At 40.7% G+C, this 19,388-nt stretch overlaps 1 protein-coding gene across 1 annotated transcript in view; it reads right to left on the bottom strand.

Annotated features, from left to right (window-relative positions):
- The window catches only part of cdh4 (cadherin 4, type 1, R-cadherin (retinal)), a 228,239-nt gene that overhangs the window by 133,654 nt on the left and 75,197 nt on the right, over positions 1-19,388 (bottom strand). Inside the window, exon 3 of the mRNA XM_085353049.1 lies at positions 7,419-7,442. Coding sequence (XP_085209175.1) covers positions 7,419-7,442 — 24 coding nt within the window. The remainder of the gene's footprint in view (positions 1-7,418; positions 7,443-19,388) is intronic.

Here is a 19,388-nt window from a genome sequence, read left to right as displayed (position 1 = left end):
ACCAAATGCAAGAGTTAAAAGCCAGCCACAGCAATCACCTCAGTATACGTCACATGAAAGCAAACTCGAGTATTTTGTGTGTGTCTCCGAACCTGAGTGTCTGAGGTAAAATGCGTAGCAAAATATTAGGACTTTTATTTTTTCCGAAACGAAAAACCTAATGCTCTTTGCGCAAGCCCGGGTGCCAATCACGAGCGTGCCTCTTTGAGGTCCAGGCTTCATCCGAATGTCAGCTCCGTAACACATTATAATTCCAAGCCAGAACTTGAATGACACAGTTCCACCGTGCAACTCTGCCAGGGAGGGGGAAACAAAAAAAGGTGGGGCGAGGAGGGAATAAAAACTGCTCGCCTTTTATTTCAAGAAACAGCGTAACCTAACTGCTAGTAGCAGGCATCGGCAATTGGCTTTAATAATGGTTTCTCCACTCTAATTTGCGTAGGGATTTGCCCGGACCAGTCTTGTCTCACAGGCTCTTAATGCTACTGTGCTATTCAGCGAGAGAAAAGCGGGATGTGCCTCAAAAGTACCAAGCAGAGAAGAGGTAAGAGACAGATAAAGGGGTGGAGGGAGAGACGGAGAGGGGAAAGTCTCCCACAGTGGGAGGTGATGATGAAAGGGGGAGATATTAAAGCGTGCTTTGCCATTTCCTGTTCCCCATAATATCACATAATGTTGGTATAATTAACCCCAGGAAATGTGGCTTCATTAGTCTCAGACTGGATGTTAAAATGAAGTGTGAACTAATTGGTCAAGTATACGCGACGGCAGACATTAACAGAGGCGCAGATGCGAGCAGGTTCTATGATTCTATGGCAAAAGCGCGACAACGTTCACTGGCTATTTTATCATGTGCTCTTACAACACAAACACATGTGGCTATAAAAAAAGACAGACTGCACAGTAAAGTGGTCTGACCCTGGAGAAAAGTATTGTGTGTGTGATCTATTTTTCCTGCTTTGTGTGCTCTAAACCTCAGCACATAGCCTTAGACCCATTGGTTCCAGCAAGTTTCCTGTCTTCTCTCATCTGCATCACAAAAAGAGGCTTTTTCTCCATAAAAATACTGATCAAGCCTTATCTTTTTGAAACATGTAATCCAGTGGGGAAAGGCGGACTTGTAGCCATTAGGCACTGTCCTCTGTGCCTTGAGTCTCTGCCGTCTCCGCCTTTGTAGCAAAAGGCCAGAGCAAAGCTAGTTTCCATTCAGCTGGGAGAGCTGGTCAAAGCTACAAGATCAAGCAGCTCCCAGCACTTTCTTTTTATCTTGCTTTTTTCTTTTCTTTTCTTTCTTTCTTTTTTTTTTCAACTGAGAAATACTTGAGTTGTCTCGATAGTTTTTAGAAGATGGCGTGCAACAATTCTCCATAGAACGGGATCTTATGTTTTCCCTGGACTCCTGCAGGTCTGACAGCAGTTTTGAGGAAAAGTTTGAAAATTTGGAAATGCTATGTCTTAAATTGGGTAGAAAATAGGAAATTCTCGATGGAGACAGGCTGCCATTTTTATGCTTGTTTGTTTCCTTCTCTGCTGCTTTCTCTCTTTGCACATATTCTTGCACAAACCATCTGCCATACAGGCCCTGTGTGACTTTACTTCAAGAGCTCTTAGTGGCTGTCTTCATCAGCTCAAGATCTGCTGCAGAAAAACAGCTTTAATTGGTACTGAGGGGGGAAGAGCAGCAGAAGGGGCTGCACGCTTCACCACATTTAAGAGAAAATACTTGTGAATGATCAAGAATTGCATTCAACCAAGCTTCTCCTCGATACAGGCATTTATTACTTAGGATAACGCATCAAGGTCTTTTCTAACATCACGTCTTTTATACAATAAAACCCGTACAAGCTCGGCATGTCATTAAATATGCTTCCATTTAAATAAACACATGTTCCAATTAACGCAAATAAGGGAAGTTGTGAATCTGCATCCCTTAGGTTACAAAGCAGTGGCTCTCAGGTTACATGCAGGTAAACCATCCTGTCTCTGTTAAATAGCACACTGTAGGATTTCACAGCGGCCCGTCGGTAACAGACTCTTGAATTTCGCCTACTAAACACGGTTGCAAGATTGAACTAGCAAATGTCAGAGCAGCTACAACTGGGATCTTGCATTTCATGGCAAAAAGAGACACTACAATGTGCAGCCAACAGTGGAGTCCAATCCTTTCCAGTAGGTAATTACGCCATTTTGCCAAAGCCACTAGAAAGCTTCACTACAATTAGAGTGGCAAAAATGGCCTCTCTGACACATTAGAGGAAACCAGGGATGCCCCCCTTTCTTCTCTGCACTGTCAGGGTTCTTCACTGTTTGTGATGTTTCAGAAGAGCTTTGAGACATTAGCTCCTGTTGTTGCTCTAGCTTTGGAGACATTTCGCAGCCCATTAGGTGCTCTTTCAGCCCCAACCACCACTCAAAACCAGTGAAAAAGGATGAAGGAGAGACGGAAACTATACACAAAGGACTTCAATAGGCACATCAGATACATATGTAGTGACTTTCCATTTTAAAAAAAGGAAGAAACTGTTGTTTAACTTTGGGAATTAATTAGGCTTGCTTGTTTCCCAAGGGTTAGCTGAAAAGATGATAGTGATCTCTGTGATAAACTGCTCTTCCACCCATGTTTTTCACTTTGGTTTTCTCTGCTTTTTGGTTCGATCACATCAAACATGAAAGGTTTAAAGACTGTTCACCTGCTTTAAAACAAACGGTAATAAAGGTAACATACCAGTTTATCTCACCTGTATTTTAGAAGACAATTTAAGAACAGTAAGCATGCTAAAGAAGCAAGATATACACATTTCATACTTCCAAATAAGGGCAGGTTTTAAAAAGGCAGACTTGTTAGAGACAGACAATCAGAAAACGTTTGGCTTGAAGCAAATTAGAAATTATTCTTTGAAATCTGCTGAGGCTCCAGTCACGCAAGCTTAGCGGCAGGCTGGCAACCACCAGTCACTAGGGGAAAAATAAGTATCCGCTGACTGGTTTTGAGTGGTTGCTGGTGGACACTGGCAGTCATTTTGAAATCAGTTGCTAAAGCACCATTCATGTCGGCCTAGAGACTGATCAAGGACTCCCTGGTATCACCGGCTGCTAGGGAAAAACGGCTACACTCCCCAAAATGTGAAATTGACCACAATGAGGTATAAAGTGCTATAGCGAAAGCCTCTTGTGTTTGTTTTAGTCACCCACAGGTTTCCCTTATCGCCCCTAGTCTGGATTGATGATGCAAAGACTTACCAACTAGTCTCTAAGTGGTAGTGAAACTATGAAGAGTGCGATGCAAACCAGAAATGGAGACTGTTCACCTTGAAAGTAGGTAAGTCAGAAACGTGTTGGTTTAAGCAGCAATGCACGACTTCAACTTTAAAGATGGCTGCTGTCAAATTTTACTTAATTATTTAATTAACAAGTGTTTGCAGACAAGACGGTGTCTTCCATGAAAGCTACAGGTAATAGGGGTGGGTTTCGATTATCGATTTATCGATTAAACTCGATTCTGGCTTGGATAACGTGATATCGATTCATTAAAATCCTGAATCGATTTTTTAACATAAATTTTTTTTGCCCGACACCGCAGAATCTCAGGTTAAACCTCACAAAATTTCAACCACCAAACAGCTAAAACACTAAATGAGAGCAGGTATACGGATTCTGCACAAAGACGTAAACCGTCGCGGACCCGCCGACGGATCAAAATCAGTGAGATGTGCCTTTCTCACCCGACGGCACGGACACGGTCGGGGCTGAAAGCTGACAGCTCGCTGATTCGGATGTTTGGGCGGGTCCGCGCTTTGTGTTTACGCCCTTTTTGCGCTGATTCTAAAGCTGCAGGTTTGATCTCTTTCCAAACAATATTGACTGAACCAGCAGCAAAAGAAGATCCAAACTAAGCTTCTCATAAACATCGTCATGAATTTCCTCTGACTTTTGCTGTTTTGTTTCCACCACAATAAAATCACACTTCATGCACAGCTCTCTCTCTCTCTCTCTCTCTCAGTGTACTTCAGGAACAGTTTCCCATCTAAAAATCTGTTTTCCACATTATTCGCTTGCTTATTACGCACAAGTCCACCAGCGCTGTCGGCCGCTGTTTTTTCCTTTTACTTACTTCCAAAAAGAAAGCCTCATTTCTGCTGTTCAATGGGCATCTGAAGAAATTTTAACTTCTTAAAATTATGCAAAATTGCAAAACGCGTTGCTGTGTCTCTAATAAAACCGCTGTAACTTTGCTCTGCTTTACTTCAGCAGCATCAGGTAATGTTCATATGTTGATTAATGGTTTTCTTTCGTTTTTGATGTACTGCAGAATATTTCTATAAAATCCCAGGCCAGGAAAATCACCTTCATGTTTTTCTGTTTTATCCTCAGTTACTTTGACACAAAAGCATCTGCTGTGATGCTCACACCTTTGAGCAAGTGTCAACTTCCTTTTTATAGATATAAAAATATGGAAATGTACTGATGCATGATCTGAATTATAATATCTCTGACTGTTTGAGGCAAAATTTCCCAGATTCAAAATTTTTCAGAGGCAAAATTCCCCTTATTGAATATTTGTTTCATCCCCCCATCATACGCTGCTACTCCCTTTATTCTAATGCACAATACTGTCACTTTCTAGAATCGCCTGCACTGATAGTTAAGTTTTTTATTTATTATAGAGTTATTTGATACTATGTCTTGCACTATCCTACTACTGTATATTACTATTCTTATTGTATATATTATATATCTTAATCATCTGTTCCTCTGTCTCTCCTGCTGCTTTGAGCATGTACATGACAAAAGAATTTTCCTCGGGATAAATAAAGTTATTCTTATTCAAATTGAATCGAATCGATTCGGGATCTTGTGAATCGGAACTGAATCGATTCTAGAAATCAGTGACGATACCCAGCCCTAACAGGTAACCAGGGAAATCTGCTAGCAAGCAATAGCAGTCACAAGGAGGTTTTTGGTGCAGCACTGTTTTGCTATCAGTTCAAGAGGTGACATCTTTAGTCTCCACTCTCCAAGTGTTTGTGGAATACACTTTTTTCCTTACCAACTGGTTAGCAGCTTACGGATGGGTCTTTAGGCCAATGTCACTGATGTCTAATGTCTGATTTTGTAAACTGGATGATCTGCAGAGACCAAGAATAAAAATATAGAGTTTTTAAATTAACAAGAAACTTTTTTGCAGAAAACATGGGTTGAAAGGCAGCCTGGCTCTGTCCCATGGGAAAAGAAATCCACTAATCAGCAAAGTTAAAGTCCACATATTCAGTTATATCTGGATTTTGTTTTGATCCTTTAACAAAACAGGGAAAATAATACGTTGCTTTCTGTTTAAAAAGACAATCAAGTCTTCTCAATTTAAATTTAATTTGAACTCCTTAGAAAAGAAAAACATTGATTTCTTAAGGCGAACAGGGAAATATAGCCTTGTGTATTTGGCCAAGAAAAACAGATTCACGTAATATTTTTAATCCTGATACACACACACACACACACACACACACACACACACACCTAAAAGAAATTACTTGAAAGTTCCAGATTAATATATATTCTAACCTTATACAAATGTATCTTGCTCTGGACATGACAGAGTTAAGGTGGCTTCTAGTGCAGTTTATTGGGATGAACAATTTGCACGGCTGGCAGAAAAACCATAATCAATCTGGAGATTATAGATAAAGGTACTAAAACCAGCTGAGCACAGCGTTTTCTTTTATCACAACTACACCTTGCCCTCCCGCCTCAGGTACAGCCATTTAAGTTAGAAGAGGATGTGCGAGCAGGCACTTGATGTTGAGGAGGCCTATCAGATGACTAAAAACATGCCCCACCCCTGCTAGCGACACAGGGCGAGATTGCTAAGCACAGGTAGGCACAAGGATGGAGCTCAAGTATGACTTTGCACCGCAGTTGCATGTTATGTGTTTGTGTTCATCCAAAATTACACCTATATGAAAACCACAAGTGAATGGTTTGAATGATGTATTCTTTCCTGAGTGATAAGCAATCTGCTGGCTGGCTTTCTGCTGACTGCACTTCATAAAGGTTCCAAGGGCACACAGACCTTGCCTTAAGACTGCTTCCTCTCTCTCAGCTGCTTTGGAATCTATTCATTACTTCCCTTTTACTTATTATTTTTGGGGGTGTTTCATTGTGAACTATCATTCACATTATGCGTCCACTCAGCAGTACAGAAAAGAAAAGTGTTGGTGCAGAAGAGGAAAGAACCTGTGCGTTTGTTTTAATGTAAAAGCGGCAGGGCGGTTAAGAGAGGCAGAGATGAGGTCAGCATCAAGGATTACGCTCAGAACGAATACAAATCTTTACCCATTGTGACTTCTTATTCCCCGCTCTTTGTTCAGGCCTAACTGGATTGGGGGAAGAAGAAAAACAAAACAAAAGAAAAGCACCGCACGGTTGCTAGCTTGGCAATGAAAAATTGATCACACAATCTTCTCTGTGCTTCATATCATCGTCTCCTCCACCAGCAAATAGAGGTTAACCAGGCACACAAAAATAAACCTTAAGTGCTTGATCAAAACCACAACTTTGCAAGTTCTCTTCCCTCCTGCCACTTTGATGTTTCAAAGACCAGACACAGTAGTTGTATCTATATCGCGTGATGTCACTGCACGGCTTTGGCTCAACATTTTCAAGTTATAAACGATACGCTGGAGAGCAAATGCGACATGATGACTTCTTGTATTAGCGCTGTACTCACACATGTACAGCGGGAACATCTAATGAGCATAGAAAGCAATGTTAGAGAAGACAAGTGGCCGACACAGGTGACCCAAAACTGGATATAATGCCAGAAAGCGCACACACACACACACACACACACACACACACACACACACATATTTATATGAAATATAAACAAAGCTAGTACTGCAGATAGACTCAGACATTCAGCCGATTTGATAAAGAGGCGAGACATTTTACAGGAAGACATTAATAATGGCACAGCGGGGACTTCTATCCACTTCTATTTCACCTACATGGAGATGAGTTCCACTATAGCTGGAAGGACGCAGAGTAAAAAAGATGCTCCTTATTGAGCACTATTGGAGTCAAAAGGGGGTAAATTGACAAGTAGGTCGAGGCAAAATGCATGCAGGGAAAATATGCAAAATTCAAAGTGTGATAGGCCACATGGGTCTGAGGATGCTGCTTTCATAATTGCTTTCTCTTGATGTTTCTCTCCTCGTTTCAACATTTGCTGTGACATGCAATGTGATGGAGAATAGCTTCCCAGTGATGCAAATGATGTTTATGGCTCGTCGCTCCCCCACTGAGACTAAAATCTGAGAATGGTTCCTTCCACATTAACGCAAACAGCCACTGCTCTGTCGCTGGCGGAGTCCATGCACAGATGGCTCAAAATCACGGGAGCGTGCGGCTGCAGTACTTACCACGTTCACTGGACAGGGTGGTATCTGTCAGCGAGAGAGAAAGAGAGGGAAGAAAAAGGACATGGGGAAAAGAGAGAGGAGATGATGATTAGAACATAATAGGTTTCAGTAAAAGTGGCATTGCAAAGTCACCGTTAAACAAGAGAACAAAACAGATCAATTTCTCAGGATTAATGGAAAGTCACAGGCAATAGCCGGACAGTGACATATACAGAACGTAAGGCTACTATTGGAGAAAATTTGCTGTCACAACTGCGTAGTCTCTCACATTTGTCTCTGTCTATTATCCAGGCGGCACCATTTACCCAGAATACAGTTTGTTTTCTTTCTTATACCTCTTGTCATTGCCTCAAGCAGTGGGATTCATCACTATCTTCAAATGCTTGTTGTGATGTTTATGTTGTTCTTGTGTTCACTCAATGAAACACGGGGAAATTACAGAACACTGAATATTCACATCACACACATTTACGCAATGTCATTGTGGGCAATGTTTATTCAGACGCTGGCACCTGGTGACAGATAGACTAGAAACAGCCATGGAGTCTCCTGTTGTTTTTCCTCACAGTTGTCTCCCCTCCTGGTGTCCTCAAGCGGGGTTTCTTAGTGAGATTTGATCGCCAAAGCTCAAATTTGCATTCCTGGCTTACAATTTTAATTTGGAGAGCCTTAAAGCTGAATATTCTGAGATACAACTGGTTACTTCATTCCAGCTTTAAGGACATCTCACACACAATGACTAATATTATCTATCTGTACAAAGAATAAAAAGAAAGAAACAAGAATGGGAGAATAGTAAAAGTTGCAGCTTTTGGAAAGACAAGGCGCAACTTTTACAGCAACCTTCATTAACCATTCATCAACCCGTTAGAGAATACATATTTTTCCCTCAATCAAAAATGCACGGACCAGCCTAAAGGCCTTTATTACAAAAGCCTAAGGTAGATCTATGTTGTCACATCTCCCTAAAGGATCATTTGAAATCAAATGTGAACCTCCCCCAGTGCAAAAAACAAAAATGCCCAGACAACATACTTCCTATAATGATGGCGCCATATTAAACAGTAGGACACAACATACGGTACAGGGCTCACATCCTAAATGTAATCACCTCTTGAAACCTGCCAGGATGCATTTTTCACACTTAGTCTAAACCAGCTGTTGAATGCAGCTGTTATTTAATGTCTTCCAAAGTACAATTTATTGCAATTTGTTCCCATTTTTAACATGAAACCTTGAAATGATGTACAAAGCTGTAATGTATACAGCTTAAGCATATGAGATAAAATATTTTCTTCTGGTCCTTCACTCCATTAGTAATTTACAAGGAATGAGGTCTGGAAAGTATGAGAGCCTATAGGTTTGTTCAACTGCTGAATATACTTGGAGCTGTTCGGCAGTAGTGTGTCTGCTAAATTATTAAAACACGAAACACACTGATGAAATTACAATTTCTCGTGTGTGTGTGTTTGTTTTTTTTAAATGTATGTATTTTTGTGTGTTTTCAGTGAGACTGTAACACTAACATGTTAGCTTTGGTTTTGCTTCATATGATCACAATACACAGATGCCAATGGGCTATGCTTTCTTCCTCTTTCACATCTCTCCATAAATCCATTCAAGTCCATCTAAAATCTCTGCAACTTTTTGACATGTTTACAAAAAAAGAAAAAAAAGCCACATCAATATCTAAATGAGAGCTTTGCTTGTAGACGCTCTGACTGTCTCCATTCCCTTTCTCCATGTATAAAGGCACCCTACTCCATCCCAACAGAACTTCGCTTCGCACATGTTCAATTATTCATCTCCCTCTGTCAAGAATTCAGCCTTGCTAGCACTTGCCAGTATCCCCCACAAATTGGCAGGCAGTCTCATATTTGGCATATGGTGCAGAGCAGTGCTGCTTTTCCTTCCATCTTCAGTTGGCCTGCTAGCACTCCCTAGGAGCAGAGTAATACACACTGGCGTACACACACGTGTACAGTCACAATGATGCACCGTGTCTGTCAGCTTTGTGAGACAACCTGCCCCACTGTGCTGTTGGGGATTTGCCCACAACGTCTTTGCAACAGGTTTCAAGGTTTTCAGCAAAAGTACAACGGCAGCGATTTCTTCCTGGAGACTTCAACATGCATTCCATTCGCGGCTCCGCAAAACTACACAACTGTTCTCACTCGATCGCTTTACAGACTGAAGCTGAGAACGCCAGATTGCTGAGATCGCCAAACTGTGCATTTCAATAACGCAACAGTTAATTGTTGGTCGGGAAGATGTTAATCAACCATGTTTGCAACAAGTTTTCCCTGAGAAGAGTATCATAGCCGGGCAGATTAGCTCAAAACACTTGGCAGAATTGAATACCTAGGTGTGTTTTGTGTGGGACTTTTCCAACAACGGCTCAGTATCTCACAGTGCAAAACAATCATTCTGGCTGAATTCCAGAATAAGTTTCTGTAATGTCACCGTGCTTGGAGAGAACAGAGCTTCTCTTTTAACTAACACCTGCGCCTATTCTATCAAGAAAAAAAATACGCATGCGCATTATTAGTAAGATTTCAACAGTACTTTACAACCTGCTTAGATTGTGCATCTACTGTAACTGGTTATGTGCACACTACCTTGTATACTAGCACCATGTTATTCACAGCAAAATGAAAACTATATACGAGTTTTACCTTGTGTGATTGCGACAGATCGATTCATGTTGTCTTCTTTTGTCACTTGCTAGCAATTAAATATAGACCATCTTAATAGAAAATATAAAGTAATTTGTAGTATGGACTGAAAAATACAGTCACGTTCACAATCTAAAATAAGTTCTTTGTTTTTCTTATCTCCAATAGCTTGAACGTACACTGCCTGAAGGCTGTGTAAGCTGATGCGCCAAATGTTGTGACAATAATTTAGACATGCCAGCATGGTTTTAAATTTTTTGTCCTTTGTTAAATGCCAGTAGTTAGGCACTGACTAAATGGTAAATAAATACCAGGAAAAGACTATTTTTCTACCAGGGCTCTTTTTTGATTTCAAAAACAGAAATACAGCAGCAGCACGGTGCATATGCGTTCGTTCACAGTGACGATCTTGTGCTGTGTCACATTTGCCCTCCAGCAAATAAATTCAAATGTGTCACTAACACATTGCTCTGCCTGTATTCTTTTCTGCGTTTCTACGGGGTTTTTTTGTGTGTTTTTTTTTTACTTATGCAACACATTTGACCTAGCTCTTTATGAATCTCACTGTGGCTGTGAAAAGAATTCATCAAAGCAAGCGATAATGCAAACTCCCACATATTACAAAAATTCACCCAAAAGGTCGGAGTTACACATTCCCTTTATCAGCGACATAAAGAAAACATTTTGAAGCCGCACAAAAAAAAAAAAATCTAATTACACTGGCATTGCCTGTTTGATAACCTCTCCGCACTAGTCTGCAAAAGTCTTGTTTTTAAGGTTAGCATGTGTGATGCTTTTTCTGTGGAAAAAATGGCTTTAATTCTCAGGTACACTGATCAGTCTAAAAGAATGACGACGACAGGTTAATTACCTTTTATGTTTAGAGTTACAAATAGCACGGCTGTAAGCCTTAAAAAAGATGCAACGACATACTTAAAGGCAGTCATCGGGTTCACAGCATCTCAATGTGTCAAATCACACACACACGCATACCCAGACACCTTCTATATGACTGACTGTGAATGGATGCAAGCATAACTGTTTGCATGCAGATGCATCCTTATGCCAAATCTTCTTGTTGCAGTGGTGATGACTAATAACCGGAGAGCAATTGCAGCTAATAAATAATACATTTAAGAGTCTAATCAAATTCAACAAATGAATATGTCTAGAAAACTATTAATCAGAGTGCAAACGTGTATTTACAAATATAACACTGGCACAAACAATCAATTATTCATAAAGTGAATGCTGCATAAGTGGGCTTCTTCCCGGGTGAGATGCTGCCATAATTGGAGTGGGACTACAGGAGTGCTGGATGTGTGCGCGCGTCTTTATGTGTGTACATGCGGGAGCATATGTGCTAATGTGTATCAGCAAGTTAACACACAAACACACACTCAAACACTTCTCCCCATGCGCCAAAGTTCCCCCAAACACGACAAGAGCAGGCAGAGTCGGCTCATTAATGCCTAATGAGTTGTCTGATTAGTGCTGAATATAAAAGCCTTATTGTCAAGCACTGTATGTTTATTTTGATTAATTATTGTACTGAAGTGACTGAATGGAAGCATAACGACATGGAGCATTAACATTTTGTGGTAATAGGGCCTTTGTGGAGACTGTAGCTGTATTTTCAACTCTCAGTGCAGCGCATAAAGCATTGCTACCACCTAAAGAGGTTTTATTGTAAACTAACAGATATACAGGGTTATATTACATTCACTACAATTCACCATTAAACTCCTGCCAGCAGATACTTATCCCCGGTAATGGCCAGCAGCTTGTCTCCACACAGGTGGTTACACAAGAAAGGGTAAGTCTTCGTACGTGTTTGTTTGTGATTCTTCTCTCGTTTGTTCTCAAAATAATGAGAAAATGTTCATAATAAATCAACGCGGATTTAGAGAAGCTGTGCAAAACTCTTGCTTCGCTGGATGTGTGTGGCTGTTGACAGAGATTAGTATTAAAGTATCCTTGACAGCCAAGGGTATTGTAAGCAGCACCAATCAATAATTTCAACTAGGAATCAAATGAGTATGTGTAATAGTCAAGGAGTCCTTTATAGCAACCAGCACACAGGGAATCATTACCTGACTCTGCTCTGTCCCTTAATAGTCTCGCATCTGGCTGTATGCCCTCCAACGTTCTTGCTTTGATGCACTGTCGCCACACTTGAGCATAATTTCGGCAGCTGTCTTCGGCAAAACTGCTGTAATAATGGGGCTACCCGCCTAATACACAGACAAGGAAAGTTAGCTAATAGGAAACACTTGATGATATCAAACAAATGCTAATGTGGGTCTGTCTGTTGAACACGTAAGCGACCATTTGCTAACATGTTTGCTCTATCAGCTTTTCAGGTCATAATGCCAGGGTTTAAAGACTGAAGCACTTTTGGCAAACTTCTTGTAGAGCAAAAAGGACTTACAGGGTTATCATATAATGTATCTTTGGGTTTTTGTGGCTTGTTGATTACTATTGCTTTGAGAAGTGATTCATGTTCAAGCTCAGTTTTATTTGTAGTCTTTTGCTTCAGATGGCGTTAGCTCTCTTCCATTGTGTCCAAGTCTCATTTTTGTTGTGTCCATCAGTCTGGTGTTACCCCCCCCCCCCCACAACAACTGATTATTTTATTTATCTTTGAAGGTAGGAAACGTCAGGGTGGGCACGGTCAAAGCAACAAACAAAACATTCTAGAAACATCCTAGAAAGGAAACACAGCTAACTCCATACCAATAGCTTTACTGTTGGTATAGCTATCTGTATTTTTGTCTTTCTTGTTCCACTGTTTAGTTTTGTCAAGTTAATCTTGTCTCCCTATTCAGTTGTGTTTCTCTTCCTGTTTTACTTTGGTGATTGTCTTGTGTTTAGTACAACTTCCTCTCGAGTCTTTATATTTGTTTCCCTCAGCTGTGTTCCCACCTGTTTCCTCTCTACTTGTTACATTGTATTACTTTGTCACATATTCCCTCGGGGTTGTCTGTTTCCTTGTTCCATGTTTCCCCAGAGATTCCAAGTTTTTGAATTGTTTACTCCTGATCAGCTACCTTTCGTACAGTTCAGCATTAAAGCTGCCCTTTAAGTTTATGTTCTGTCTCCCCCAGGCCTGAATTTGAATCCTGCCACACAGCCATAGTTTGACAATATCATGTCGTCCATGATTTTACATCTTGTCATATCAATGATACAGCGATGCTTCACATCTAGCTCCCCTACTGCACAACAATAAGGCAAGCCCTGGCATGTCTGAGAGTGAGAGCCACATTTCAGCCTACAATAATGTTTTCATAAAAAGTAAGCTACTCCAACAACCTCTAACACAAACACAATACTTTGTAAAATATGCAAGAAAATTATTCCCACTAGAGATGAAAACAGCAAACTCGTTTCACCAATTGAAGCAAAAATGCACCATCAAGCACAACCAGGCTCACTGAGCATTGCTGGCTACACTCCATATGAACAGAAAAGCAAACGGTGGATTGAAATAACTGATGTGGTTACATGGTGGAAAGGAAGTAGTTGAAGCAACTTGTTAAAATACTTAACCCAAGACACACTATGCCCCACTCTATCGTTTAATAGTTGACGTATTTGCCCCGTATACAAATTCCCTTTGGATCGAGAATGGGTGAAGACATAGATAAGCTATGACAGTCAACCTTTGTTGGTTAGGTTTGTAAACCTTTCTTTAATGAAAGTAGTGCAACGGGCAGTTAAATTAACAAATTGAATAAAATGTTTAATTCTTCACCTGTAAATTTTACTTATAGAAGTCTTTATACAACTATAAGTTTTATAAAATTATACTTTTATAAAACTTGTAATGAAAAGGCAAGAAATGCTCAAATTTAAAATAGAGGTGACAACTGTAACAAAAGAAAATCTCGTTTTTGAAGGTGTAAGTGTGTGTAACGAGACATGACTCCCTGTGGTTTATCAAAAAAAAAACACAAATGCTGATATTTCAGCCTGATGTCACAGATTAGCAGAATGTTAGCTGAGTGCTATTGTTTGTGAATCAAGCTTACGAAAGCTCTCGGGGCTTTGGTGACAACATGTGTTTTGCAGACTGGCAATAAATCTGTATGTATGGCTGCAGGAGATGGGATGATTAATAAGTCTGGAACAACCAAGAGAGTTACTTTTTCTCACCAGGTGTGACCGCACTCTTTCAGTTAAAATAAGAAAGAATGAATGTTAAGGATTAGTGTTGTTCACTTGCATTCAACAAATAGAACATAGAAAAAAAAAGGTTTTGAAGTAGTGCATTGAAGTAGTATTTTTTCTCTGTATTGGATCTAATGCAGCACTCCTAAGAACTATTTTCACTGCTCCACTGACCACATCCAGATATAAAAATAAATGCATTAATCCCAAAATGTTATTAATGGTAGAAAATTTGTGTCTGCTTTTGAATAAGTCCTCTTTTCTCTCTCATGATCTGCCTCTTTCTCTTTCTGCTGCCCTCCTGTCCGTGAGCAGAATGCTATTGGTATTGTCAGAGGAGGGACTGTATTGCTTGGCCTGTTGCTCTGTTCACATTTTAAATCAGAGGTAATGGGGCACTTCAGGAGACTGCTGTTTCACACACCCAACTGCCAATATACTGTAATCACTAAAGGCCCCTTTTCTTCAAAGATAACCATTGGTTACGTGCGCTGCACTCAAAACTACAAAGCTGCACTGGGGATACATTGACAATAACTTAGTGAACTGACAAGCACCAGGCCTGAGTGAGATCACAACCTGTAACACACATTACGCGTCATTGCTAACTAATGTATCTGCACTAATCTTTTCTACCACATCGTCTACAATAAAAAGCTCCAGAGAGACTGAGAGTATTTCTATAGAGATGCCAGAATCTAAGTGTGCCAAATCAGAAGTGCCTGTCACGAGCTCGACTACTACATTCCTCATCCTCATACCTCAAACATGGCAAAAGTTACGAATAATGAGGTGAGTGTATGTGCCATTAATCCATGCATGTGGAAAGCTTGGGTTTAGCATGCTCTGCTATTGACTCTGTACAGTATGATGTAAACAAGGGGTTGCACCGTAACCCAGGAGGTAAACAAATATGTATGTATGTCATGCAGTGATACTCCAGGAGTATCAGTATAAATATGGAACAAGAACTGAGTAAACAGTGTTACAATAAATAATTAAAAAAGATTTCATTAAAAAAAGTAACTGAAAAAGTAAAAAAAAAAGTACATCCGCAGTAGGAGTACTAACAAAATGAAACAAACATTCCTCCTTTACAAATGTTTAGCCTGTTTAGCCTTGGTGATATTTCCCACCTGGCCAGCAATCAACCTCAGAAGCCAGATGAGTCTTGTAGTGCAGAGTGCATGCATTAATGTATGCTGTGTGCTGTTACATCCTAAATATAAAATGGATCAGGTTTGTATCAAAGGTATTTGTACATTCTTCAGCTAACAATAAACCACTTTCCCCTGGAGGATAAATGCATTAAATGGGGTGACTCAACCTTAATGTTAATGCACTGCTAGCAGCCCATTAATTGCTCTAGCCCAGTGGGTGGTTTCATATCAGCATGTAAACATCTCCTGTGTGAGGACGTTTGGCATTTGTGGGTACACGCTGGCTTGCATTTATTTTTGACATCCAAACTGTTCATATTTGTCCAGTCAAAGCCAGCCATTTCAACTTCTGCCTGAAAATTAATCCAAATGAATATGCATGTCTGATGCTCACTCATACACACTGGGCTACGGTGAATCACATTGCGCTTTGCACGGTTTTCTCTATTTCCTCGGCAGATGCAGACACAGAGGCAAAAGAAGGGGGAGTGGGTGCAGGGGTCCCTACTGTGATGAACTGGTGCTGACACAGCCAGATGTTTAGTTAATATGCAGAGCCCCAATGTGGGATGATGGGAGGAGTTGACATGCGCTTCAGGGGCTTTAGGCAGCCAAGTGCTCTTCTGTAGCCGGCTTGTATCTCTGCTGGGAGAGTGTGTGTATGCTTATCACATACAATTTGCATTTAGCTGAGTGTGTGCATTTATGTATAGCTCTGTGTTTTAATGCAAACGTTTGGCAATTCGGAACACAATAATCACTCCACGTGTGCATGCATGCTTTCCCTTTTCACAGTGGCACACTGAGCATATGTCTGAAACAAAGTCTCTTGTCACAGCTTCCTCTCAGTGAACTGTGTCAGAGCTGGAGGGCAATTGACTGCGCTCACACAGAGGCGAGCAGAGCTCGCACACAAGCACACACTGCTGTCTGAGTGTTTCCACGAGCCCGCAGAGTCTGACGCTGCTGTTTGGTGGAAACCAATGGAAGAGCCGCAAACATAATGAAGTAAGAAGCAGCACTGAAGAAGCAATCAGCCACATTTTGTTGATGCCATCTAATTACCAATCATCGACATCAACAGCCTGTCATCATCATTACTGATTTTCATCAGCATCATCTTTGTTGCCATTTCCCTGAAGCCTCTACGGACCTCTTGTAGTAAGGACGGAGTCAGTGACACAATGACAAGCAACTGGGTGCAATGGCATTAAACGTGTTGTAAAATACACACACACACACTTGGAGCTGAAGAAGCAGGGAAGTGCAAAGACACTCTTTCTCCCTCTCATTTTCTCTGGCTCCACTCTATGTCTCACCGTCCTCCTCTATCGACACTAATCTAATTTCCAAGTAACCTGAATTAAATAAGCGGGTGTCATTAAGACCAGTGAAGGATGGCCGAGGGCCTGGGGAGATCAAGAGTTGGAGCTGGGGAGGATAAGAAGGTGCTTAGTTACACCTTGTAGATCCACAGAGTCTGTGAAGTTGATGAAAGGGTAAAAAAAGCAGATGCCGACAACCTTTCTGCTTTTCCCCCCTTACTTCTCCCTCCTTCCATTGTAATCACATGCTCTACATATTGGGAAATTAATATATTATTTAGATCCTCAACTGTTATGATGAGAGATAAGACAGAAATTACCCCTCGGCAGCAGCCGAGCAGTCTTTTTCCATTTTTTTTTAAGGTTATCACTTCTTCCCTGAAACCCCATTTAACCATTAAGCCAACACTGCTTTCCACTCACCAAGCAACCAACCCACCTCACATACCCATCATATCCTCTGCTTTCTATTGACAACTAGCAGCTGGCAAGCACTGTGAAGTATTTCACATCCACCTAGGACTCATCCTCGCAGTTATATCTGTCCAATGTGTGACTACTGGGACTACAGCTAAAGACTGCCATCAATCCCTTAGGTGTGTTTTTGATGATCCCCACATGGGAATACTTCACTGCTAGCGTTAGCTAACCTGCCGCACTATTTTAACAATCTCCCCTGGGTCTGTTAGAGCTCTATTACAAGTCTGCTGAAGGAGCTGCACAATACATTACGAGATGCGTGCCGACATGTACACACTGATCTTTCAAAGTGCTGCTAGAGTGGATCTGAAACAGGTTGTTTGGCTTTGTCTCACAAGTATTTAGCAAAACAATAAGCACTGCAATGGACAGTTTAAAGAAGTGAGTCTGTGAGTTCAGCCTCTTTATGGCTGTAAAGAATCTTTGCTCTTCAGAGAGAACAAAATGTGCAAGTTGTTTACTGCAAGGAGATAATGATTTAAGACATTTCTTATATTGGAATCCAGGGTCACTGCCAATTGTAACAGTGGGGCTGGCTTTGATTTTACAGTGTGAGTCATCAAGATATGGGCCCAGTTGTACTGTAGCAGGAACCACAACAAATGGTTGATTTTTAATTTAGTTTAATTGTGTTTAGTTTTATTGTGTGATGGCTGTGTGCAAGGTGTAGTGAAAAATGTTAGAGGTCTGTAGCTGGCATAAAAATAGCAGTCACGTTTGAAAACAACTCTGTCCTGACCAATAACTAGGCTCCTGATTCCAAGGATTTATCAGGCAGGATAAAGTCTTGAAGTTACCTACTAAGTGGAAACTTCCAAGAAAGGTGGTTGTGAGTACTTTGGCAGGTGTTCACAGAGATCAGCCACACTGAATCCCCCTGCTGCATTGTGCTGTTAAAAAAAAAAGTTCTGGCTTCCACAATACCTCAAAAGGTGTCCAGGGACAACCTTTAGAAGCAAGCACTAAAGGTTATTAGATGGGGCGTATAAGGACTGGACTGGTTTATCCAGCTCAACACACAGATTTGTCATTGCACCGAGATTTTGTTTAGTTTGGATTAAACACATTGCCCATCCTTTCACCATTACCATGAAAGGATGTGCATGGTTTAAAATGAGAACGACAAAGAAAACATGATTCATCAGACCAGCAGCCCTTGCTTCTGGTTCCAGTTCAGACAGCCGTGCCTGTAGCTAATTTAAGAAGTGGACACGGGTCAGCAAGGGCACAAAACTAGCTGGCAGGAATTTGGTCCCTTACACTGATGTTTGAAGGCACGTATTCTGACACGTTTTTGCATTAAGGCAACCTAAAGACTTTTAGTAATGTGTGACAGTTGCCAGAATTTCCTCCCAACATATAACATTAAGCCTTAGGCACTCATTTGCCTTTCACCAGTTTACTGGCTGTCCTTTGTTGGACTGTTTTTGAAAGGTACTAATCAGAGTATACTGAGAAAGTGTCTAGCCAACACAACTTGACTCTTGTCAAAGTCGCTCAGACAAAGTCACTCTATTCATATCTGCCCTGCTCTTATGACTGCCTGTTTATCCTGCTTTTAACACATCAGCTTCAAGAGCTGACTGCTCACACGTTGCCTAATACATTCAAAAAGTCTCAGGTACCTTACAAACGAGATAATAAATATTATTTACATTGCCCACTGATTTTATAAACTTTTGACTTGTAAGATATAGACTTGGGAGACTACCACAGCTGGTCTGTAAACTGGTCCATTAGAGGACTGGTGAGAGGATTTTGACAGGTGGAAGCTTTTTTTGAGAGAGAAAAAAAAACAGGTGGAAAGATTGTGAACTTGCACTAACCACTCTATTTCTCATCGACCTGTGTACTCTTGTAAAAAAATGGTCTCTAAACATCATGGCTTAATCACTGATACCGTTCATGATTTCTCAAATCTTGTTTTGTTGTAATGATCTAAAATACTTAAGTGTGTAACTGTAAAATGCTATTGAATAGAAAGAGTAATGAGTTTATTTCTGTAGTTCTCGAAAAGCATGGAAAAAATGAATGACCACAAAATTCTGAGCTTTTGCACTTAAAGGTTTCAAGCGGGTCTATAGTGACTTGCTTTAGGTACACCTCACTGTTTTTGGCTAGAGTTCAAGGAAAATGGTAGCATGCAGTTAACCCTGA

The sequence above is a fragment of the Diplotaxodon limnothrissa genome, linkage group LG5 (assembly GCF_057381915.1).
Source record: "Diplotaxodon limnothrissa isolate DT_005_m linkage group LG5, D_limnothrissa_male_GT1.1, whole genome shotgun sequence".
Taxonomy (NCBI): Eukaryota; Metazoa; Chordata; class Actinopteri; order Cichliformes; family Cichlidae; genus Diplotaxodon; species Diplotaxodon limnothrissa.
This window is presented reverse-complemented; position numbering and strand designations above follow the sequence as displayed.